This window comes from Rhipicephalus microplus, chromosome 6, assembly GCF_043290135.1.
Source record: "Rhipicephalus microplus isolate Deutch F79 chromosome 6, USDA_Rmic, whole genome shotgun sequence".
Lineage (NCBI taxonomy): Eukaryota > Metazoa > Arthropoda > Arachnida > Ixodida > Ixodidae > Rhipicephalus > Rhipicephalus microplus.
In genome coordinates, this window is record NC_134705.1 from 148,193,623 (window position 1) to 148,218,670 (window position 25,048).

The 25,048-nt window shown below is 46.8% G+C and overlaps 1 protein-coding gene across 6 annotated transcripts in view; it reads left to right on the forward strand.

The window, feature by feature from the left end:
* The window catches only part of LOC142765608 (uncharacterized), a 36,957-nt gene extending 13,518 nt beyond the window's left edge, over positions 1–23,439 (forward strand). For 5 of the 6 annotated variants that reach the window (XM_075866862.1, XM_075866865.1, XM_075866866.1 and 2 more), the window contains 2 exons: positions 5,975–6,193; positions 9,939–10,822. In XM_075866862.1, the coding sequence (XP_075722977.1) occupies positions 5,975–6,193; positions 9,939–10,195 (476 nt within the window). In that variant the 3' untranslated portion in view covers positions 10,196–10,822. Of the gene's footprint in view, positions 1–5,974; positions 6,194–9,938; positions 10,823–11,438 lie in introns of those variants that run through there. The other variant, XM_075866863.1, reaches the window with a different exon arrangement.
* The last annotated feature ends 1,609 nt before the right edge of the window (positions 23,440–25,048 follow it).

A 25,048-nucleotide genomic window follows, 5' to 3' on the forward strand; every position in this document is an offset into this window, starting at 1 on the left:
TGCGATCCGTGTCCAAAGCGGTGACATCTGAAACAACTGCGAGGATTTTGTTGTAGGGCCTGGCTCGAAGCTTGCAGTAGTCGGTTTCAATTGAATCGGGTAAGTCGCTGGTACCAAATGTGATGATTGTGTATGTAGTTGGTGCTTTTTTCTTGTCTGGTCGTATGACTATTCTTTGAACCTTCCCTAAATTCTGGTCTTGCCAGCCTTCTAATATTTCACTTTCAGATAGTTGGAGGAGATCATCATCAGACACCACACCGTGCACTGTATTCATAGACCTGTGTGGGCCTACTGAGACTAGGACGTCTCCAAATGTTACAAGTTGAGATAGGTTATCATATTGGAGATTTGTCGCGTACCTCCTAGAGGAGGTCACCGCTTTCCAACTTGGTTACATTGTAGCCTGTGCCAATGGCTTCTGTGAGCGTTTTCCAAACGAGAAAAAGTGAGATTGATCAGACTGTTTTGTTTTCTTTTCGGCTGTGGACTACATGGTACTTTGGGAACGACTGCTTTGGTTTCAAGAGTGTGAAGCTTTCTTCGGTGCGCCTCCTTTTGAGGTGGCGATCAGGTAGTGCAGGAAAAAAGTTTGCCATAAAGGAATTGTAATATTCGGTGGTGATGGGGGCCACTCACCATCGAGCCCGACAAGGGGATTCTACAAGGTTGAATAGTAAACACTTGAAGAAGCCAGCCATGCATCGCTGCTTTAACTGAATATAACTACCCAAGATTTGGTAACTACACAGGCTTAACCCTCGCCGCTAGAAAATTAGGAAGTAAACGGAAAATAGAAAATGACAGGAAAGATCAAAAGTAGTAGAAAAGAGGAGGATGGAGAGAGAGAAGGAGACAGGAAGAGGCGACTGCCAATTTATCCTTGGTGGGTCAGTCCAGGGGTGCCGTGTACGTGAAGCCGGGGCCAAAAGGAGAGTGTTGCCTCTGCCGGGGGGCTTTAAAGGTTCAATCACCAAGCTTCGGCACAAATCCCAGGATTTCCTTTTCACCAGACACGGCTAAGCCACGCACGGCAAAGCATGGGAGGAGGTATTATGCACGTACATGCCACGCATCGGCTTCGACGATTTCTTGGTATTCTTTGATGAGCCTGTATTGGCGTTTGAGACGAATGACGTCCAGGTGACGTTTTCCTTCATGTCGGTATTGTTGGGTTAGCCGGTTAGCCTTGTGCCAGACATTTGCAAGATGCATATCTACGTGCGTCACGGTGTCGTTGCATGGAATATATTCCCTGGCGTATGAACGCGCCTCAGCGACTGCAGCTCTGAACACTTTGAAATCTGTAAAATAATCCCCGGTAGCCATGTCAAATTTTTCCTGGTCAAAAACAAGCACTTCTCTTCTCGCTCTAACCTTTTTGCGATTGAGCGTGATAACAAACGGTAGATTGTCGCTTCCCCATGTCGATTTACCCGCCCACTGCCGAACGAGCCCGGCAGAGGCTAGCATCAAATCAGCCGCCGTGCTTCGCGTGTAGCCCTATACTAGTTGACTAGTTGGCGTTCCTGGTAAGTTGCATATATCCAAAGTCGACCTTTCTATTGCCTGGTGTAGTACCCGTCCTCTTTGATCAGCCTTGGCGTAGCCCCATGCTGGATGTTTGGCGTGTAAATTGCCTCCTACCAGGATAAGAAGGATTCCTGCCTGGGCCTGTACTTCACGAAGCCATTTAAAGGAGTCGTTCTGACCTTTGCTTGTGAAGGGCCTATGGTACGCGGAAACTGCAATCAATGAGCGATGCTCTACCGGGCTTATCTTAAAGGCCACCATCTCTCTTAATTCATTACTTATGTGTGGAATTCGTTAATTAGTAGCAGTACTGTCTTGTCTAACTAAAAGGGTCACCTGTTAAGTTCATTTGCCCTGATGTAGTATGGTAGCTTGCTGAAAGGTTCGGTAACCTTGAACTCTGGATAAGCCTCTTGTCTCCTTTAGCAGTACGGCAAGAGGTTTGAGTAGCTTAATTTGCTGTCTTAGTGTGAAACCATTCTGCATAAAACTGTGACAATTCCTTGGTATAACTGTCAGTTCAAGCGCACAAATAAACAGAAAGAAAGAGAGAACAAGCATGATAAAGAGTTTGTTTTTCTAGATAATGTTCTGAGATAATCTTTCTTCGTTTAGCCTGTGTTCTCGAGGTGCCATGGGTGTACTTTTTGCCTGCACACGCATGCGTTATTTTTTGATTGCCTGTTATATATATATATATATATATATATATATATATATATATATATATATATATATATATATATATATATATATATATTCCCTATATATACACCCCACTATATGTATATTCTTCTAATAAATCGTTTAGTGTCGAGAAGCGCTTGTCTCTTTCTGCTTATTCGTGTGCTTGAGCTGTCAGCTCAAGTTATACCATGCATATCCAACTAGCCCAACTTTCGATTTTGTTGCGACGATTCCATTGAATGATTATAGGTCACGTAGTCATATATATTTTACTGGCTGAGGCCTTTTAGGTTCTTTCTCTAGAGTCGGCAGAATTTTGTGGGTTTCCGTAAAGAGTGCTTCCATCTGCGTTTGTATTGCGTTAGTGACAGCCTGAAATTCTTCCCGTAGATTATTTTATAAACGCCGAGTCCCTTTGTACCTTTCTTGTCGTAAGATGCTCAACATCTGCCCACATGCCGAGTCTTGAGCAGTAATGGGCTGGGACGCTGACGGCGTCTTACTCTGCTGGAACAGCACAGCTCAGGTGTCTGGTGGCGTTTTAGAATTGGCCGTTACTTTTTTACTCGAAGAATGCCCGGCGCGACCTTTTGATCGCCCGCGTTGTGGTTTAGCCGTTGGTGTAGGTTGAAGACCTTGCTGAAATGGCGTTTGGGGCTGTATATCTCGCTGCTCTGGGGTTAGCGTTTCGAGGAATTCTTGCAGCATATTTTTCAAGTGTTGATTTTCTTTTTTAGCTATTTTATTTGTTTGTCATGTTCATCTGGTAGGACAGGTTGCTTGAAAATGCCTGCGTTTGCTTTTTTAGACCAGTTGACTGCCTTATGTAGCCCCTCTTCATTGTGCCTGAAATTCTGAAATTCTTTTGGTGCCCGACTTGAACAGGCTGAATTTAGTGATATGTGGCCCTGATTCTGAATGGCAACGCACAATATCGCTTCCTCGCAATCTGTATTATCAAAACGTTTTTATTCACACCATTTACAAACTTCGTCTGAAGGGCAGTACTCGGCAATGTGTTCCGAACCGTGGCAATTATAGCAGGCTATAAGCTACGGTTTGTACTCATACACCCTTGTGATCTCATAGTCGTATACGAGCCTTGTTTGGGGTGATTACGTATTAAATGTCAGCAACAGAATGTTCGCTTTTCCAAGTCAGCGTGCGTCAAGGATAGATGCCGTTTCACACCTCAAGTGGTTCATGAAATAGTCGATAGTGTGATCGGGGCGCACCTTGATACCCCCACGACTGCAACCTGCTGTCTGGGTCGGAACTCTTTCTATGCGCACTTCATATGCACGTACCCGGCCATACGTTTTATCAGTCAGTCGTACCAGTGCCAGCGGGAGACACGTGGTGCGAACTTGGATGCGATTTGCCGTACGGCTGGTCGTGCCAACAGCAGCATCCGACAGACGTACCAACAGGTTCCTACAGCATGCGGCGATGATTCGCACGCCACGCGTGCATCCAACTTGCTGAATGTAGCCGCGCGGCAGCCGCGCCAGTATGGTGGCCGCAGCCAAAGGCAGCGCGGGAGCGTGGCCAGGGAAGCAACAGGTGGGCGCTGTCGCAAGTTTCTGGCTCGGCGCTCCAATGGCAATGATCGCCCTTGTATTTCTGGATATCGCTGTTGCCTGTGGCATCAAAAACATTAGATAAACTGTTTCTGACGTGGAATAACTCACGATTGAATAAAATGATGCTTGAAGTGTTTTTTCTGCAAGGTAATGCCCGTTTCCGAACCAACGACGAGATGTTGAGCCGTGATGCAAGACCACTTCGCAGATAAACAAACAGTGGCACCGGCGGTATCGGCGAACCGGCTTGATTTGTTCCGACCTTTGCTGTTTACATCGAGGCCGTAGATTAAACCAGTTGCACGTGTGAAAACGTCATATAAGTGTACGAGTTTTTATCATGTTAGTAAAGAAGCACTCGACGATGAGCTCACGTTGAAAAGAGAGCGGCGCTACCGAGAACGTCGGCCTTCCTAGGCCTATGCTGAAAGTCGACGAATGCGGGCTGTGTCGATGTTTGTCGCTTACGAAAGCGTAGCTTTGTTGGCGATGTTATTAGACAACAAGAAATGGCAGCGTGAGCTTCTTTATTTTGCGCTTAATATAGAAGATCCGATGTCTTCCAAGCGTGCAAGCTGAAGGGCCATATGTGGGCGGAGCCTGAGCGCAGATGGCTGCTCGCCCATGTGTCGTGAATCGTCGTACGCGGTATGCGGCGTCGCGCACCACATCAGATACCGAATCGCACCTTGTGTCTCCGCGTGTCTTACATCCCTCACTGTAACTTTTACACAGTTTGCTGCAGATTCGTATCAGAAGACCGCCAAGTCCTCCGCTAGGTCCCAAATTTTAGCCACCATCTCTAGGGCTGCCGTTTTAGCCTGTTTCGGTATATCATGTATGCATGCACCTTATTGAGTGGCCTGATAGAGAGAGCAAATTGATGTCGACTCACCCGTTCGAGGTGGAGCTGCTCAGGCTTGATTTCCGGCTCGGTCTCCGCTTGGTTTCCACAGGTAAAGAGACCAACCACATTGCGTTCTCTTCATCGTCGTGTGCATCTCTAATACTCATGACATCGTCACTGATATCCCCGGTATCCATTTGGTCGTTCACTGCTGCTGCCTTCCTGATCAACTCCCTCAAGTGTCGTACTTCGGCATCTTCAGCTATGACTCGGCTTTGGCTTGGCGTTCCGCCGTCTTTGGCCTGCTTCGCTCGACGCGCTGTGTGCATTCTGTAGCGGCTGCCGTTGGATTTTCCGGCCTCTCTTCTGATAGGCAAATGCGAAGTTCCAACGTTCGGTTCACTCGAACACGGATGGTGCGGTGGCGTCGGCAGCATGATGATGGATTCACCGGGCCGGCATCGCCAATGCCGCACTCGAAGTGGGCTCACGCATTTTTAAGCCTAGTAGAGCAGCCCACAGTGTAAGCGCTCGTCGTAGTCGAGGGAAAAAAACGGCAGCTGATGCTTCGAAAAGGCAGTGTGCACTCACCGAAATTGTTAACAAAGTGGCAGCTCAGTTTTTGCCCGCTGAACGACAAACTGCACAATTTATCAGAAAAAAAAGTGCAGTGCTCAAATCAGACGCGTCTTCACATTGTGACAATAAGAACTCCCCTGTTCATGAAACACGTGCAACGTCAGGAATAAAGATTGAGCCAATCAGGATTTCGCGCTTTTCGCTTACACGCTGCTACGTGTCGCAGAAAACTAAGTCAATCAGTTTCTCGCACACGATAGTCAGGGGAAACAAGGCAGAATGGGCATTCCGACACATGACAAAGCAGGCCGAATATATCTTTCGTACATCAATCAATCGAGAGCTCATTTCAACCTGATGTCACGTGAACAGACTGCTGACGTCATCGATTGTGCCACAAATACGGGAAACGTCGGGAGGCGCAAACTGCGCATGCGCGGCACGCTGAGGCAGCTATGGTGTTTTCAGCGCGTGGCTAAAACGAAGATTGTGCTCGATCGACAGTACCTTTAATCTTGTTGAAAAGGTGTCGCAGCAATTCACCCCGTTAAAACAAGTGGGACGTAGCTCGATCGGCTGTAGCTTGGTTCATCATTTTGTGATAGCGCTCAGCTGGCCCCTCCACTCCTCCACTGGGTCCGCTGAGCCGCTCAGGTATTACTATCATCACGCTCTACGTATTTCTAGCGACTGTTTACGGGCCCTTTAAAATCATCGCATCATTCCAAAATGCTGTCATTCGCAGGACTTTTCACTGACCTGCCTCCGCAAGAGGGGCAAAAGTCCATAATCCCACCGCCACCGCCGGATGAAAACGATGGGCCGGAGGACCGTGTCTGGGAAAGTGAGGTTTCCGAGGCAACTGGTCACGGAGGTCAGCGGGGCTTGCCGATGAAAACTGGGCAGAGCCGGCAGATACGGGGCCGCCGTCGCAATATGGCAGGCCAGACACCAAGAGCGGCAGGTGAGCACGTTATGTGGACGCTGAACTGCTTTTTTCAATGTCGCTCGAACAGCCGAGACTATTGAAATGACCTATTCTAGCCTTGTGTTCTTTGACTAATCAAAGGGAAGACTGAGATTACAAAGGAACCCGTGGATGCGTAAGTTCTTTGGGGTCCCCGAATCGAAAATTCTCCACCATTGTAACTTCTTGCCTAGTCGATAACAATGTAGCCCAAAAAATCGCCACATAGCCAAAGCCCCGCAGCGGTGGTCTGGTGGCTAAGGTACTCGGCTGCTGACCCGCAGGTCGTGGGATCAAATCTCGGCTGCTGCGGCTGCATTTTCAATGGAGGCGGAAATTTTGTAGGGCCCGTGTGCTCAGATTTGGGTGCACGTTAAAGAACCCCAGGTGGTCGAAATTTCCGGAGCCCTCCACTAAGGCGTCTCGCATAATAATGTAGTGGTTTTAGGTCGTTAAACTCAACATCTCAATCAATCAATCAGTCAATCAATCAATGAACCACGTGGTCAAAGAGAAAGTTTTGACGCCAACTCGAACAAAAAGTAGCCCGATTTGGCTATTAATAGCCTAATCTGCCCACCCTGCTCTTAATCCGACGCCATCACGTAATTGCTGAGAGTGTAAAGGGGAGAAGTCACGACGTCTTGATTGATATGTGGGGTTTAACGTCCCAAAACCACCATATGATTATGAGAGACGCTATAGTGGAGGGCTCCGGCAATTTCGACCACCTGGGGTTCGTTAACGTGCACCGAAATATGAGCACACGGGTCTACACCATTTCCGCCTCCATCGGAAATGCAGCCGCCACAGCAGGGATTCGAACCTGCGACCTGCGGGGAGTCACAACGTCTTACCCAGCCTCTTATACAAACAGGAACGCACGCGCGCGTTCTGGCAGTGCTTGGGCCAGTTGAGCATGCGCAGTGGTAACACCGCACACCAGATTGTAATCCGCCATAAGCTGCTTCGCATTTAAATGAAAAGCCGTGTTGCGTACGACTACAAACGATAAGCTAGACACCTTGAAAATGACACGCTGCTGGCTTTTACGAAGGCGGTAGGGTAGGGAGCGGGTGGGGAGGCCATGTGGTGCGCTTTGTGGCGGGACCTGGGGAACGAGTGTGTGTGGCGCAACGATAGTCATCTGTCGTCACTCCTGCTGCACCGGGAGCGCGCACCTGTTGTTTTGCTCGGAGAATTTGGCCGGCGTAGGCAGAAATTTTATTCGAGGGGCGGAGGCACTTTGATTTAGGGGGAGGGCACAACTTTGAAAAGGTAATATTACGCTCTTTATGCCATGGTGAAAAAAATTTGGTTGTGGGGTTCGGGTCCGGAGGGCCACACCCTGGCCTCTACACTGCTGAGGTGCAAGATAAAAAATGTGCACGAGCATGTCTATGCATTCCACCACGACCAATGAATGCAAACGTATGTTGTCAGCGTTTACACTCATGCAGTGGTCGTGGTTAATCTTGCCTGCCAGAGTCATAGGCATATGTGAAAACGATCGAGTCTCATTGAGATGTCGGCAGAAAACTCACTTCACGGCAAAAATAGACAAGAAGTTCGGATCTTGCGCAGACTCGTGGAAATTTTTCTCAGCCGGATTCACTGTGGCTCAGACTTACTAAAATATTTTTTCTTAGCCAGAAGTCTGGTGAATTGCTCGTCTTCACCAGTGCTAATATTGTTGGTGCATTTTCAAAAGGCAACAACAAGCCGACATCGTCATTCTACCCACTGACTCGGCCTCTTACTAAGTTTTCAAGTGCGGAGGACTTGAGGCTGGGTGTAAAAGCTCCCTATACCTTCAAAGGGACGTACTCTCACTCGGTGACACGCTGTGACTGTGCCGCTTCCACCACTGCCCCCTGCTCCTGCCACGTATCTTACTAGTAATAATTCACAAACGAAACATTCCTTTCATGATATCACTGGTCATGTCAGCAAATAAAAGGAAAGGGTGCGAACCGAGGGTAGGTGGATCGCCACGAAAGCTCTCCTTTCCCACTTCGCATGCAAGTGGAATGTGTTCGTGCACGTCCTCTGGACGCCTGGGCTACGCAGCCATTCATTAAATTTTCGTAACCCTTTTTCAAAATGTCGTTCACGTGTTGTGAAGTGGACAAACAAAATATGACCGATTTCTTAATAAAAGAAAAATCGATCAACACAAGTGAATTTTTTTGGAATCCCACGTATCCCACTAAAACATACATACGTGTAGGGTGAAGAGTGAGCCAGCAATTTTCCGCCGTGCGCCGGTGGGCCATTTCAGAGGCCTGCTTTCGCGCCTTCCTTAAGGGGAATCATTTGCAAGTTTGTGACACCAGAAGTCGCATGGTCCGTACTTGTCGCCGTCGGTGCGCATGCGCAGACTACCTACCCGAAGAAGGCTAGGGTTATTGGGCCTGTGGGGTTTAATGATAATGCGTTCTAGTGTCGTTCACGTTTACAAAGCAGAGTACCAATTGAATGCCATTGTGATTTGCACGCCCTTGCATCATTTTGGTTGGTGCACCCACCAAGATGTTGATTTTTTTTCTGACTCATTAAAGGCGGTTAAGGGGATGGGAGAAAGTGCTGCCCCAAACTCTTAAGATAGACCTTGATTGATCATTTAGCCACAGTGATTTCATGTCTATTTGCAAACTGAAGATTGATTGTTTCCAAATGGAGAACCACAGTGGAACACGTCGAGGAAGAATGGACACGCTGGACTGGAGAAGTGCTGTACCCCAAACACAGTTTATAAGGTGTACTTTGCAACAAAGTTGTAAGTAATGCGTTCGCCCAGTACACAGTGTTCCTTCATCTTAATCTTTTTCCACTGCGCTTCTTCATATAAGCATGTAACAGCTCCTCAAAATCAGTTTTGCTCAAAGGTTTCTACAACATTCTAAGGGCATGTTGACCCGGTCATTGCCTTGTAGTTCGTCCATGGCTGTATAAGCAACTGATCGCGATCGCTTCAAGTTAATTGTTTGTGTCGCTATTGTTGAAGCTAATGTACAGTTTACAACTCTGCTATAGCCCTACTTATAAAAACCATTGAATAATCAACAAGTTTTTCGTCATATGCAACGCACGTGGCAGTAGATTCATTGTAAACAGTCGGTGAGGAGGTGCTTAATGCTTTGTTTTTGAAGAGGCAAAGCTCCTCACGGTCCAGGTTTGTCCGTTGGCGTTGTGCACCAAAGCCGCCCCCAACAATGATGATGATGCAGAGGAAGAACAAGCGCGTTCTAATCCACAAATGTTTGGGGGCCATCACTATGCAAGGTACGCACTATAAGCCATGATGATGAAGATGATGATCACGGGAAACGACTGGCTTGTGCAGTAGATGAAGTCCCTACATGCTCTACGATGCCCTTTGTACGCCTGGAAACAACCAACAATTACCAAGAGAAAGCGCCCAGACCTTTTTCTTGCCATTTTGAGGCCCAATACAATACCACAATGCAGTAATAATTAAGGCGAAACAAAATTCACAACTCAATTACAACACTACCAGTTATGACCAGCAAATATTGCATACAACTGTACAGTGCTTGGCGCTCACTGGCATGGGTGAGTGGCCAATGTCACGGGTGATTTACGGTAACACCAAAAGACCCTTGTGCATCAACCACTCACTATTAATCACTTCGTGCATTTGCTGAGAATTTTCTTTTTAGTTCGGACGTGTGTTTGAAAAGGGCGCACTTTGCTAATAGTGTAATGCTTTGTTCTGTAGGAAAGATGCGCCCACCGCTTCATGCAGCTGAGACCACCGAGGCCAGGGATCAGCACGTCAGACGTGTCGGCATCATTGATACGGCAAGTGTTGAGAGCTGCTCACATACCAGACGTCGCCCCTCGCCACAGTCTCCACTGGCGTGCGCATTCTGCCCTCGTTCTGGCGAGACTCATTCTATTGCGCGCACGCACATGTTGCGTGAACCTCTAATGAAGGATGTGTTTTGCCAAATCTTGCGGGACCATCGCTGCTAGATATGTGGTGCCACGGGTGATAAGAGTCCTACGCGATCTTGTTGCCCCGTGAAGCCAGCGTACACACACGAAATGGTGCTGCTCAAGATCACTCCTGAAAACAACACGGGCAAGGGGAGGAAGTGATTTGCCAGGTCTGGTTGGAGGCTGCTGATTGGCGTGCCGAGTTCTTTGATTTATTTTATACCTTAGTGTACATAACTTGTAAACTCGACCTCAATGCTTCAATCGCTTCTCACTAGATTTCTATCTCGGAACGTATTCTATATATTGTAATCTTTCGCCTGTTGTAGTAATATCTTCAAGTTCTCTCGACACTGTGATGTGGTGCCTGTTCTGCATTTCTGTGTCTGAATGCTGTGTCCTCCCACTTGCCAACACTTCTACTTTTTTATAACTCCAGCGAGAAATTAGAAAAGAACTTGAACAAAGATACGCACAACACAGGTCACTGTGTTGCGCATCCTTGATTGCGAATTTCCGTTAAATTTGCGCTATCGTTTGCAAGATCACGTACAAGTGGCCGGTCCACCACTGCGACTTATGCAAGTTCATTTCTATTTGCATTTTGTACGTTTTTGTATCGATATTGGTTGGGAAGAAGTGCACAAAAAGTTCTCCGGGCGTCTGTACTGGCCGTTATAGACGTGCGCTGTGTTTTACTTTTGGGGGGGGGGGGGGCAAAAGCTTGTCGCAGGGCTCACTCCCTATCAGTGTATGGGGCTGACTTTGGCCCACTTGAATAAGAGAATGTGAATAAGAGAAGCTGTCTCCCCCCCCCCCCCCCTCTGTATTCCTGTATTCGACTGGTAAAGAGCGAATTCCTGCAAATTATTATCTCGCTTGCAGCGAGTAGTTGCATATATTTCATCTTTGGTTATTCCACAGCAAAATAGCTTCGAAAATATAGGCATTATATTTTAGTCACCATAAAAGTAGAAACAAAGGAAAATTATGCTAATGAGCATTTGTGTTGTCTAGTTGTTTCTGTCTTCATTTTGTGTACACCAATGCTTTATTAGCTAGTTAGCTTTCAGATGAAGAGGTCTGATCTTTGTGTTCGATAAATTTAATGTAACACTGCATTGATAGTGTCGGGGAACACATATTTTCTTTTTTGCAGGCCACAGGTTGCGTAATTTTTTCTTTATTTTGAAGCCATGGTTTATTTGAAGCCATCTGAAGCCTTTATTTTGAAGCCATTTTGAAGCCATGGAAGCCATGTTTGTCTTTTTTCTTGCAGGTTCTGGTATTTCTCGCAGTCAACGCGTTCCTGAGCAACAAGGGAAGGAAAGGCTTGCTGCTTTTAATTGCTCAAAAAGAAGAAAACTGAGAAAGAATAGTTGGTGCCCGCAATTATCAATTGTTAATATCAACTTAAGAAAAAATGCCTTGCAGAAACCACATTACATTGTGAATCATTAGGTGGCTGCCCTTGAACTAGAACAGCATTAGCTGCGAGCATTCTGCATTAGTGTAAGAATCACAAGTGCCTTCTATTTAGAGCAATTTCGTGTGTCTTCAAAGGGTATTCACAACTGTTCGCATCAGCTATTTTCATGTCTGAGGTATAGCTGTAATTGTGAAATTGGATAGATTTTTGATCAAGTAGAACAATCTATTTGGAAGCGAGAGGATATGGTTCACCGGAAACTTTGTCATCGAGGGGTCGGCTTTTACACGGGCTACACAAGTGAGCAATCATGCGTTACTCCGATAATAAATAATAATTCACTGCATCCCCCCTCCCAACCGCCCACACATTTTGTAATAAAATGGGAGTATTACAGTGCATCTGACCAACCTTCCCAATTGAAAAGGCCGATGTGAAACCATTCTCATTTCGCGCACAAGTGATAAGTTTACGAGAGCTAGTTAGTGATATCTTTTTCATTCACTTGTTCCAGAGGTGTGCCGTGTGGGTACGCATAAAGTTCGTCATTATAAATGTATCAAAGGTTTATGGCAGAGGACCTCTGGTTACGAAGTCTAAACTTGGCACACGGAAACCTTGAACGAAATATCATTTGTGTTTTTTCAGAATAAGGTGCGATGGTCAATGCTCACTTGTGCTAATATATCATTCATGTCTCTTTCAACAATTTTCATCGCAGTTTCAAAAAAGGCTCTCTGATGTTGTTTTTTTATGTTTTGTTATAGTAATAAAGACCGGAAATGAAGAACTAAAACGCACGTCTCCATTTCGTGGTTAACTTTTTATTCTGCGACTGCAATGAAGCGGCTGCAGCACAGCTTTGTTCAAGTCGGCCACTAACATTCACGATAAGTTTTCTCTCTGGGACTTGTGCAGGGGCAGTCTCATGCTATAACGCATGTAAGCTTGATGACAAAGATACAAGATACAAAAGCTTCGCCGAAGAATTGCATTGTGATGACACATGCTTCTCGAAAAATGTCCACCATAGCTGGGAAACTATGGTAACATTTCATGATAGATATACGGAAAAAACTGTGGATTCACTCTGGCTACAATACAATCTCGTTGGTGTTTTGACAGCCTAAGTGATTAGGCGTTCAAATGCAGTCAATAACGAGGTGCTCACTAATCAGCATACCAACAATTTAAAGCCATAAATTGCATTGAAGATCATCACAGGAATCAAATGACAGGACTTTGGTAGTCGCAAACATTGGGTATGGGAGCCGGAGAACTTCGCCTAAAAAATTTACAGAAATATGGTTCTCAAATATGCATGTGAAGCATGTAAAAATAGGACCCAACGAGTTTGCTCACAGGGTAGATAAATGAAAATTGAAGAAGTGTGCTCACAGGGTGTACCAGATTGATTGCACACGTGCGTCAGCATCTCGGCAGTCAGTGACGTTTATTTTCAGGGGCATGCTTTTATATTCGCGACTCCAGCAATTAATGCGGCACCTACCGGCAATATAGGCAAGCTGTGTACTGAGGTCCAAACAATCCAAGCGCGAGTCGTATACGGTAGGAGCACGTTGGGGTGGTGCCTCTCGTGAAGAAAAAAACAAACGGTCCAGCAGATTTCTTCTTTCTAGGTGAGGCACTAGTGTTAACTTGTTAACTCGAGGCTCCTAAATGACCTTTGTATCCAGTGAATACATGTCGTGGCGGCGTCCGAAGTACGTAAAAAAATTTTGCACAGACCTGGTGCGCCATGTGCATTACACACACAACGCGACCACTTCAAGAACAGCGCTTGTGCTTGCGGGTCCACTGGTACCGACAAAAATAAGATGCGCCGCTTCAACAACCCCCTCCCCTTCTACAAAGCAGCGCGAACTGCAATCACACTGCAGAAAACTCAATATTGATTTTAGCGACAGCGGACGTGGTGACCTCCGGGAATCCGCCATGCTGCAACTCTGCAGCGCCCTCTCAGGTTCGTTTGAGTTGCGAATAGTCGTGGCATGTCCAACGTTGCCAGCTTGCTACGTATGCTACGCGCTCTCTTTTTGCGATAGCAGTTATATGGATATTCTCGGCTGGATTTCGCCACCGGCGTCAACGTCGCCGTCACTGACCTTATGTGTACACTTATCTATATATGTATATAGGTACGTTCATGCGAGTCTGTATGCGTACGTGTGCATATATAAGAATAAAGATTTCGTAAATTTTCTAATCAATCAACCCCTCCTTCTCCCACCACCACCAGATTACAGCAGTGATGCCTATCCTTTGTGTCCATTTCGTCGATCGCTGTTATTGACAAGCACTGCCGCATAAGCTAATTGATCAATCGCAAGGTTAAAGTTTACGAGCCTCAAAGGAGTATTTTTTTGTAACGAGAGAAATAAACAATGCTTCCTTCACGTGTGCTGAGGCGTCTTCTACTTCAGGCGCCTATTCGCCTTGTTTTTTGAAAACGCAATGGTGACATCTGGTGTTTCACGTCCGTAACTACGTAATATTGCCACGACGTCAAAACAGAGGTCTTGCCGCAGAGATTGAGACACCAGACACAGGGTGGTCTTTTTAATAGAACGCACAAGCGAGTTCTTCTTGTTCGTCCATTTGATAGTCCTTCATGGCACATGCACAAGTGCCTTCGTCGTCAAGCACGTGACATTAGCCTCCCTCCGAAAGAGGCATCATGCCAATGCGCAACTTAGGCGCTCCACCAGGCTTATGAAGTGGTCACGCCAACACGGTAACCGAGAGCTAATTAACTCGATAAATATGGTTTCATTCGCACGACGTGCACGACTTCGGGTAAATGATTTTGGCGCTTAGAACTACAGTCAGTGTCGGGAACAGTCTCGTAGTTCACGTTGTTCAAGCGTCGCGTGACGCTGTATGGGCCAAAGTACCACCTTAGCAGTTTTTCAGACTGTCCACGTCAACGTATCGGAATCCAGACTCAGACCTAGTCGCCTGGTGTGTAGCTAATGAACTTGTTTCGGGGGTCGTACCCTTGTGCATTTTGATGCTGTTGATGACAGATGCGCACAAGTGCGAGCTGTCTGGCTTCCTCGGTGCGCTGAGTGAATTTTTCGGCGTCTACATGGATGTCGTCACACTCATGCGGCAACATGGCGTCCAACGTTATCGTGACTTCGCTACCATAGATCAGACGAAACGGTGTCATGCCAGTGGTTTCTTGTCGAGCAGTATTATAGTCAAAGGTCACGTACGGCAATATCTGCTCCCAGTTTTTATGTTTCGTGTCAACGTACGTGCTGATCATGTCTGTGAGGGTCCTGTTGAGGCGCTCCGTCAGTCCGTTTGTCTGCGGACGGTATGCAGTAGTTCTTCGGTGAGCTGTACTGCTGAGTCTGAGAACCAACTCCAAAAGCTCTGCGGTGAAGGCAGCTCCTCTGTCTGTGATCATCCTTCGGCACGGCACTTCGACAGCAGTGATGTTTTCGATGAAGAACTAAGCGGCTTCTGCTGCTGTGCCGCACGGCGTAGCTTTAGTCTCTGCATAACGTGAGAGGTAATCGGTGGCCATAATAAGCCATGTGTTCCCTGTTGTGAAAGTTGCAAAGGGACCCAGGAAATTTATTCCAATCTGGGTAAACGGCTTCGCTGGGGCTTCGATTGAATGTAAAAGACCGGCTGGCTTGCTGGGAGGCACTTTGCGCCTTTGGCATTCGGTGCAAGTTCGGACGTGATGGTTAACAACAGCAGGTAACTTTGGCCAGTAGTACTTGCATCGTAGTCGGCACAATGCTCGGGTGTAGGCTAGATGACCAGAAGTTGCTTCATCATGTCACGCTTCCATAATTTCTTTTCGAAGAAAGGCAGGTACGACGAGCAAGTGCGGGTGGCTGGTCAGTCAGCAGTTTTTCTTATAGAGAACATCGTTTTGCAAGCAAAAAATTGCAGTCCCTTAGCAAATAACCACGGCACGTCCTCACGTCGTCCTTCTAAATATTCAATGAGTGGTAACAGCTGGGCGTCAATGCGCTGCTCTCGTGCAATAGTGGCCGTGTTGACAACGCCCAAGAATGCCACGTCGATGTTTTCGTCATCATGAGCGACAGTCTCCACTGGCGACCTTAAGAGACAGTCGACGTCGGTGTGCCTCTTCCCAGATTTATAGATGATGGTCATGTCGAACTCTTGAATCCTTAGGCTCCAGTGCGCCAAACGGCCAGATGACTCTTTGAGGTTGGTGAGCGAGCACAAAGAGTGATGGTCGCTAACAACCTCGAAGGAGCGGCCGTACAAATATAGACGAAATTTCATGACCGCCCACACCATGGTGAGAATTCCTTCTCGGTAGTCGAGTAGTTCTCCTCCGTGCGAGAGAGAGTTCGGCTGGCATAGGCTATTACTCTTTCATAGCCGTCTTGCCACTGCACCAGAACGGCCCCCAGACCTACATTGCTGGCGTCAGTGTGATGTGCTGTAGGGGCTTCCTGGTCGACGTGCGCAAGGACTGGGGCTATTGGCAGGCGTTGTCGTAGTTCATTGAATGCCATTTGCTCTTGTTCACCCCAAAAGAAGGGAACGTCCTCACGTGTGAGACGTGTCAGTGGCGCCGTAATAACAAAAAGTCCTCGATAAATTGCCGGTAACAGGCGCACAACTTTCAGAAGCGTCTCACGACCTTTTTGTCGCGTGGTGCAGGATATCACGCTGCGGCGTCTATTTTGGCCGAGTCTGGTCGAACACCCTCATGACTGACGACGTGGCCTAGGTAGCTGAGTTCGTTGAAACCAAAATGACATTTTTTCCGGTTTTAAAGTAAGACCGACCGAATGTATGGCTTGGAGGACGGTTAATAAACGGCTGAGATGTTCCGCGAATGTTGCTGTGAATACAATAACATCGTCCAGATAGACCAAGCATGTTTGCCACTTCAAGCCTAATAGAACAGTGTCCATGAGACGCCGAAAAGTGGCTGGCGCTGTAAACAACCCAAAAGGAAGCACCTTAAATTCGTAAAGGCCATCGGGCGTCACAAGGGCAGTTTTTTTCACGATCTCTTTTGTCGACTTCTGTCTGCCACCAGCCACTTCGGAGGTTTATTGAAGAGGAATACCACGCATGACGCAGCCGATCGAGTGAATCGTCTATGCGGAGCAGTGGATAGAAGTCTTTCTTCGTCACTTGTTCCAACTTGCGATACAGAAGCGCAAACTGGCGTCTTTTTTCTTGACCGAAACCACCGGGGACGCCCAAGGACTCTTCGAAGGTTGTATGACGTCATCAGCGAGCATCTTCTGTACTTGCTACGGAATCTCCTCACGTTTTTTTCGGAGCCACACGGTAGGGGTTCTGCCGAATCGGTCGCGTGTTGTCTTTAGTAATGATGCGGTGCTTGGTCAATGGTGTTTGCTGGACCTTTGACGTACGCAAAAAGCAGTCTTTCGAATTGGTGTATAAGTTCAAGCAGGCGCTTCCTATCAGATGACGGTAGCATGGAGCAGATGTCCACCGACAAAGTTGTTGAGGCGGGGACAGTCGCGCCATTGGTTGGAAAGCAAAACAATCCCTGACTTTGTCTACATCGTCGTAGTAGGCTATTGCGGTACCCTTCTGGATTTGACGGCGCTCGTTGATGAAGTTTGTGAGAAGCACTTCTGCCTGTCCACCAGTGAGCGCCAGGATGCCCCTCACGGTGGAAATGCCTTGCGTGAACAAAAGAGCAACTTTGTGCTCTGCTATGACATCTTTATAGAGAGGCCAACAACTGGACACCGACACAAAGCAGCAGGATCTCGGCGGGAGCGTCACATCGTCGGCTATTCACAAACGGCCGCGTGGTTCGTCGCTGCTGTTGTCGGCATACGGGTGTGCGTAAAACGTAGCCATCCGTTGAGGGATCTTGATAACAGCACCATGATCTTGAAGAAAATCCATGACCTAAATTAGCTCTTTACAGCAGTCTGGTAACAGGACGAAAATGGCCACGAAGGTAGAATCCCCAATGCGAAGTCGAGTGATGCATTTACCCGTGGGAGTTATCAGCTGACCACCAGCACTCCTTATGTGTGGCCCTGTACATGGAGTCTTGACCTTTCTAAGGCAGTCGGCGAGCTCTTGTCGCTTGATTGAGAAGTCGGCGCCAGTGTTAACTAGTGCTGTAACGTGATGTTCATCAATGAGAACGCTAAGATCGGCACGTACAACTTCATCGGCATTAGTATTAGTCGTATTCATCTTCATTGTCGTCCTACCGTCTTGCGATGATAGGGGGAACTTTTCAGTGTCTTGACGATTGGCAACCTTTCCCCCTGAGGTCGCAGCAGTTAGTTTCCCTAGCACGGGCTAGGCGAACGGTCTCTGGTGACGTCCGCGTAGCTCTGAGGGAAGTCTCGAATACGCACAGGTGATAGAGATTGCCAGCGACGCGGTGGAGTTAATTGGCGAGGCGACAGTTGATCGGAATCGTAAGCACGACGGTCTTCAGAGCGGAAAGGGGTGGGACGAGAAAAGTTCCCGTATCGGAATCGCCACGACGGCAATAGCGGGCAATGTGACCGGGTTCTCCGCAGCGGAAGCAAATAGTTCGACGGTTGGCCATGCACGATAAGTCAGTTCGGCAAACTGGTGGTCATCTCGTAGAATCCCGTTGCCACCAAGGTACGGCAGCGGGTCATTGCTGGAAAGGTGTCGCCACAAATGACGGTGAAGGACGACGGACCGCATCAGCGTAGCTCGCTGGATGTGAATCAGGACTTGGCGCGGGTGATGTAGCGGCTTGCCTCAATCATGGCGGACGATTTCTGCAACAGATGTGACAGGCAGTTGGGTAGGGGGACTGCAGAGGGCCCGAAGATCCTCACGCAGTATTTTCCTAATCATTTGTCGCAGGAAACTTTCGCATACGGCAGTGTTCTGAGCTGCAGCACTTACAGCCGTGTGGTTCGGCAGGCGGTCAAAGTGTCGGCATCGTTGTTGCAGTACGCGCTCGACGACAGTCGCCTCTATTATAAATTCATCTAGTGTTGTAGGTGGATTTCATACAAGGCCCGCAAACACTGGTTACTTAACACCCTGCATTAGGTGACGCACCTTCTTCGCTTCGAGCATGGCAGGGTCAGCTCGTCGAAACAGACGGATCATACCCTTTGCGTACATGGCGGCTGTTTCATTGGATTTTTGCACGCGGGCCGCAATCAGTTGCTGGTCGCAATCCTGTTGGTTCAAGTTCAAAAATGTATTGTGGAGCTTTCGACAGAAATCTTGCCGAGATTGGAATGTAGCCTCGCGGTTCTTGTACCACGTGCGAGAACTATCATCCAGTGCGAAATATGCACGGCCAAGTTTGTGCTGTTCACTCCAGTGGTTGGATACAGCGACTTGTTGGAACTGTTTGAACCAGTCCTCGACATCCTCTTACTCTACTCCACGAAAAACTTCAGGAACGCGAAGATGTTCTAGAGTCACCTGCTAGGGAAGAGTGGCCTGTGATGGCACGATAACCGTGGATGTCGTAGGAGCTGCCATGCTGAAAAGAGGCGAAACAGGTGCGGACTCCGGACTTAGGCCTAGTAGGCGCCGACTGAATCGGTGCACCGGAGTCGGGACGAGGGGCTCAGTCTTTGGACTAGGTGAACGGGTCCTAGCAAGACTGTCCTGCATGAGGTTGTAGGCTCCAGCACCTCCACCGGTGTCACGACGTCAAAACAGAGGTCTTGCCGCAGAGATTGAGACACCAGATGCAGGGCGGTATTTTCAGTAGAACGCACAAGTGAGTTCTTCTTTTCCATTAATTTTATAATACTTCATGGCACATGCACAACTGCAATCGTCTTTCTTTAGCAAGCACGTGACAATATTGTGGGGCACACCACCGTACAGGACTACGGAAATTTGGACCACCTGGTGTTCTTTAACGTGCACTGACATCTCACAGTATAGGGGCTTTTAGCATTTGGCCCTAATCTAAGAATGTGACCGGGATCAAACCCCCAACCTTTTTATCTGCATCCGAGTGGTATACACCACCACGGCAGATGTTTAGAAAACCTGACTCCGGTTCACAAGGCGGCGTACGGGCAGCCCCGGTTTTCCCGGGTGTACTTCAATGTGTTGTCAGGTGATACGTTGGAAAAGGCTCCACGCTATGGCGGTTTGGCGTTCTCCCCAACTAGCGGGCTCAAACGCACACTTGCTCCGGCAACAAACTCGGTGCAGCGAAGGAATGAATGCGTGGTTCCTGAATGAGTGAAAAAGGCACATAATTTCCGTCATGCCTATAGGCGACTTGGTGCAGACGCAACGAGGGGTCAGCTGTTACGTGGTAAGTCGCAAAAGGATGCCGCTGCCTTGTCTTCCCGATCTCCCATCGCAAACGAGAAGATTTTCTAGGCAAGCAGTGCAACTCATCTCTTCAAAAAAAAAATAGGGGGAGAGAAGAGATTCTTGAATCGGTGGTGATGATGGCGGTGGTAGTGGTTAGAAGTGGAAGAAGGCACCTAATTTCTGAAGTCCGGTAGGGAGCACACGCAGTGCCTAAAGAATTAAAGGAGGACGAAGAGTGGGGTTAAGTGACACAGTAACTGTCTCCTAGGTGAGGACACCAAACCGAGATACCGGGAGGAAAAGGGGAAAAAGGTAGGGTATGCGGCTTTATGCGTGTGAGGAGAGGAGGTGACAGTTGAGACAGGTAGAAGCACGCAAAGCTACGAATCATGTTGCCTGCAAGGGCGGCGGAAGAAGCGTTACCCCTTTCTCTCTTGCCCTCTCCCAGTTTAAAGCTTTGATAACCACTCGCGCTGTCACTCATTCTTCCTTTAACCACCACCAGCGACTGACCTATTAGTCTTGCTGCGTGTACCACAATCTCAGCGACCGTAGTACGAGGTTGCTCAGCGCTGTTGTCGTCTCTAGCCGAAACGTCCTTTGGACTGCTCGAACCCGACTAGGAGGACGCACTCTCGTGCCAAAGGTGCTATGGATGACCCTCAAGTGCAAAACCCACACGGAGTGCTGCAAGATGAGGTTATTCGCCTCTTGCACACACAGCGACCAGCCATCAAAGGTTAGTGTGAGTCATTGCTTTGTTGCTTATGTATTTGTTTATTGGCACAAATCTGTGACTCGGATGCGTTTTAACGTGGTTCCTTTGTTATGTCGCGTTGTTGGACACATCGAAGGAGGCTTGGAGTTAGAATGCCTGTATCTGCATGCTGAGGAAAAGTTAGTTCCAATGTTCGAGTTTGACTTGAGAGCCTAATTACAGGCAGGTATTGGTTGTATTCAGGGACGTGTTAGACATTTTTATTCGAGCTAGGGTTGTAGGTTAGACTCGCCGTTCAGCCAGGTTCTTTTTGAATTCGTGTGTTCATTTATGTGTGTGTATACTTATCTACACAAACTTACGAGGGTTTACATCTGTCCCATGTTTAGGCAACCTTAGTGATTTTCTATAAAATTCCTAGGTCTAATTTTTTTTGGCGAAAAGTCTGATTTGATTGATATGTGAGGTTTAGCGTCGCAAAACCACCATATGACTATCAGAGACGCCGTAGTTAAGGGCTCTGGCAATTTCGACCACCTGGGGTTCTTTACCGTGCACCCAAATCTGAGCACACGGGCGTACAACATTTCCACCTCCATCGGAAATGCAGCCGCCACAGCCGGGATTTGAACCCGTGACCTGCGTGTCAGCAGCCGAGTACCTTAGCCACTAGACCACCGCAGCGGGGCTTGGCGAAAAATCTAGAGACATTAGTTGGATATTCGAAAGTGACATCTCTGAAGGCGTAACAGAGCGAAGATTAAACGGGACAACGAACACACAAGAATCAGCGCCGACTGTCTTGCATCTCGTGGGTTCGCTGTCCCGTATACTTCATTGTTTTGTTACAATGTTTGTTAACCGGCTCGCCCACCTAAGGACCCTTCTTCTTGTTTATATATATATATATATATATAACTGATAGATATGTGGGGTTTAACCTCTCAAAACCACCATATGATTATGAGGGACGCTGTAGTGGAGGGCTCCGGAAATTTCGACCACATGGGGTTCTTTAACGTGCACCCAAATCTCAGCACATGGGCCTACAACCTTTCCGCCTCCATCGTAAATGCAGCCGCTGTAGCCGAGATTCAATCCTGCGACCTGCGGGTGAGCAGCCGAGTACCTTAGCCACTAGACCACCGCGGCGGGGCGTCCGTTCAGTACGAGCGGAGTAATAATGATTTGTAGAACTGCGCAGTCACATTCTCTCTTCTCTCGTCCCGACGAAAGCGTTGCAAGCTAAGCAGGAAAGAATGGCATGGGCAAAAAAAAAATACGTCACGTGCACTACGTCACCTTGAGCACGTTCCGTTTTCTTTAGGATACGCAGATTTTTCAGTGTGATCGCACAGGATGAATGGTGCGTGTATCCGGCTGTGTCACTTAAATCGGGATTGAATTTCCCTCGTGCCTTGATTGTAGTCACCAAGCAGTTAGCCTGATCCTAGATATTTCTACCCGTTTAAAGTATATTTTGCCTTCTTTGTCCCTAAAACTCAATGCCTTCGAAATTTCTGTGCGTTTATCTTAGACTATAGGGTGTAACCCTTTACCGTATATCATGAAATATTCAACCGTTTCCTCCTCCTCTCCGCAGCATATACCGTGTCTGTGCCTTCGTATTTGGCTCGATGCGTCTTGTTCCGCAATACTCCTTTTCTGGCTTCGAACACCAGAAAACTACCGCGAGAATTATCGTATATCTTTTCTTTTGTGATTTCCTGCTTGAAAGTTCGGTAGGTCTCTAGTGATTTCGTAGGCATTCCAATCTTCCACATGACCCTCTGTGTTTCCTTCACCTTCTTCTTAACAGATGTTCCCTGTTGTCTTGGTATTCTGCTGTCGTCTAAATACTTGCTTGACAATTTCCGAGTTCGCTTCCTCTCTTTTGTATCAAAATTTTTCATGTACAAGTAGCTGAAAACTATCCAAGCCCAACGCTGCCGTGCTATTTTTCTCAATTGCTCCTCAAATTCTATCTTGCTGCTAGCTTCCCTGCACTCAAACGATGTCTGCATGTGAAACGGGAGGTCACCACTTGTCCATGCGTGGACAAGCGGTGGCCTTCCGCGGCAATCTTTGTAACTACTGATATTGATAATTTATTACTAATTTCAGACCACGTGCTGCACTTAATGTTTGGCTTTCGTGTTCCTGGGAGCCTGTACAACGATCGGCAAAATTTCTCGACCATGCCCAAGAAGTGTTGCAGGGTCCCTTTAAGGGCAAGAATGTTGACATGCTTGTGTCCTTTAACCGTAGTGTTCGGCTGACGCATGATCATAAGTCTGAACTGTTCATCTGGATAGCAGAAAGGGAGTCATTACATATGCCGGAACTCCACGGCATTTATATTGCGTTCTCTGTCATCAAATAAAACTTGCATGCTGTAAATCTTAAAATTTATATGTCCAAATGTAAAGATATCAAGAACTAAGTTTGTTAATTGCAAGATGTAACCAAGCGCTTTTCCATATGAAATTTTAAGGATCATGACCTGACATTTTCGCTAAGAAAGAATTTAACCATCTTTCCAAGAGGGCACGAAAACGACGAGGCAGAAAAAAACAAACACAAAGGAAAGAGCGCTGAACGACCAACGAGTGCGCTTATTTGTGCAAGCATGAGTAAATACTGTGTATACGTTTCTAACCTAGTCAGGAAGGAGAAGGGGATTGAAAAATTGCATGCGACCTACCCATATACATCGCATTTACTTAGCGGTGCACAGCTAATGTCGTCGTTTGTTAACGATACCGATAATGCTCTGACACATGCTGACCTCGGTTGCGAGAACATGCCAGCAATCTTGGAATGAAGACAAGCAGCACTTTGGCCATTGATTGCGTACAAGGTGTGGGTGCAACCCTTTTCAGCACACACGCATTGTTCACAGCTATCAAGATTCCAGAGCTGAATATATATATATATATATATATATATATATATATATATATATATATATATATATATATATATATATATATATATATATATATATATATATATATATATATATATATATATATATATATATATATATCTATATATATATATATATATATATATATATATACATCGTATGAAGAAAGGCAGGGAGGTTAACCAAAAAGCAAGTGCCTGGTTTACTACCCTGCACTAAGTAAAAGTAAGTAAAAGGGAATGAGAGAAAGAGAGCGGGACGGAAGCGAAAACTACAAACACACGGGACAAATCTACGAGGCCTATGACAAAACTACGAGGCCTATGAATCGCATAAAGCGGAGTCCGCAAGTTCCAGCCACCCTCAATAGCATTAACAGACATGGAGATTTCAAGCTATGTGCACCGTTGAATAGATGCCATGTATATATAGGGTCAAAGCACATGCGTGTTTTCAACCTCCCTCTCATGAATTCCTGACATGTGTATAGAAGCCTCTTCACTCATGCTTGCACAAGTAAGTGCATTTGTTGACAGTTCAGCGCTCTTTCCTGTGTGTCTGTTTCTCTGTTCTCGTTTTATTACGCTGTTTGCAAAGATAAAGTCTAACCAAGAAGCTAGAACCCGGCACAAACTTTTGAATAAATAATTTATCTCTTTCTCCAAAATATTCGTCATAAGAGTAAACTCTATATTGTTTAGAGCAGATCGTATGGTATAGGAATATCGGCGGGCCAACAACGCCATAATTATCCACTGCACAATCCCTGGTGTTACTGCTACTAAGGGTACTATCGATCGCACTGCCGGTATTATACCATATGACAATATTTTGTTGAAAGTAGTACCATCTTTAGTTTTCCCACACAATCGAAAGATAAAACAAAACTGTCGATGCTATAGATAATACATTTGCTGATAGTTCTGAATGCCTGCCCGAATGTCCCAGGATTGAATTTCGGTCACACTGGCCACATATCAATGTAGGTGAATTTCTAGACGCTCTTGTGCTTATTTATGAGCGCGCTAAAAACCTACAAATACACACACGCGCGAGATAGTCGAAACTTCCCGAGTCCTTGAATATGACACCCTTCATAATTATAGCTTGGTTTCGGGATGAATATATTGTGGTCTATATAAGTTTCGCAGCAGTCACCTTCAAGAGCGCAAAAACGACGAAACCCCGCCAGCTACAACCTCTTCCCCATAGATAACACAGCGCAAAAAGTTATTTATTCATTTCTTTTTCTCGAAATTTCCACACTTCCCCGCTGCTCTGTACCGATCATGAGTGCACTCAAATCATTTAAAGGGGATACATAATCATAGTGATAAAACAAACAAAAACAAAACACAAACAACACGATAAAAACAGCAAAGACCCAGCAGCGCTGATCCTGTTTGGTTTTCTTTGTGTTGTTATCGCACTGTGTGCGTTTCTCACGATGATGCGATATCTTTTAGAATGACTTGGCCATGTTTCTCGATTCGAATATGAGAATATTTG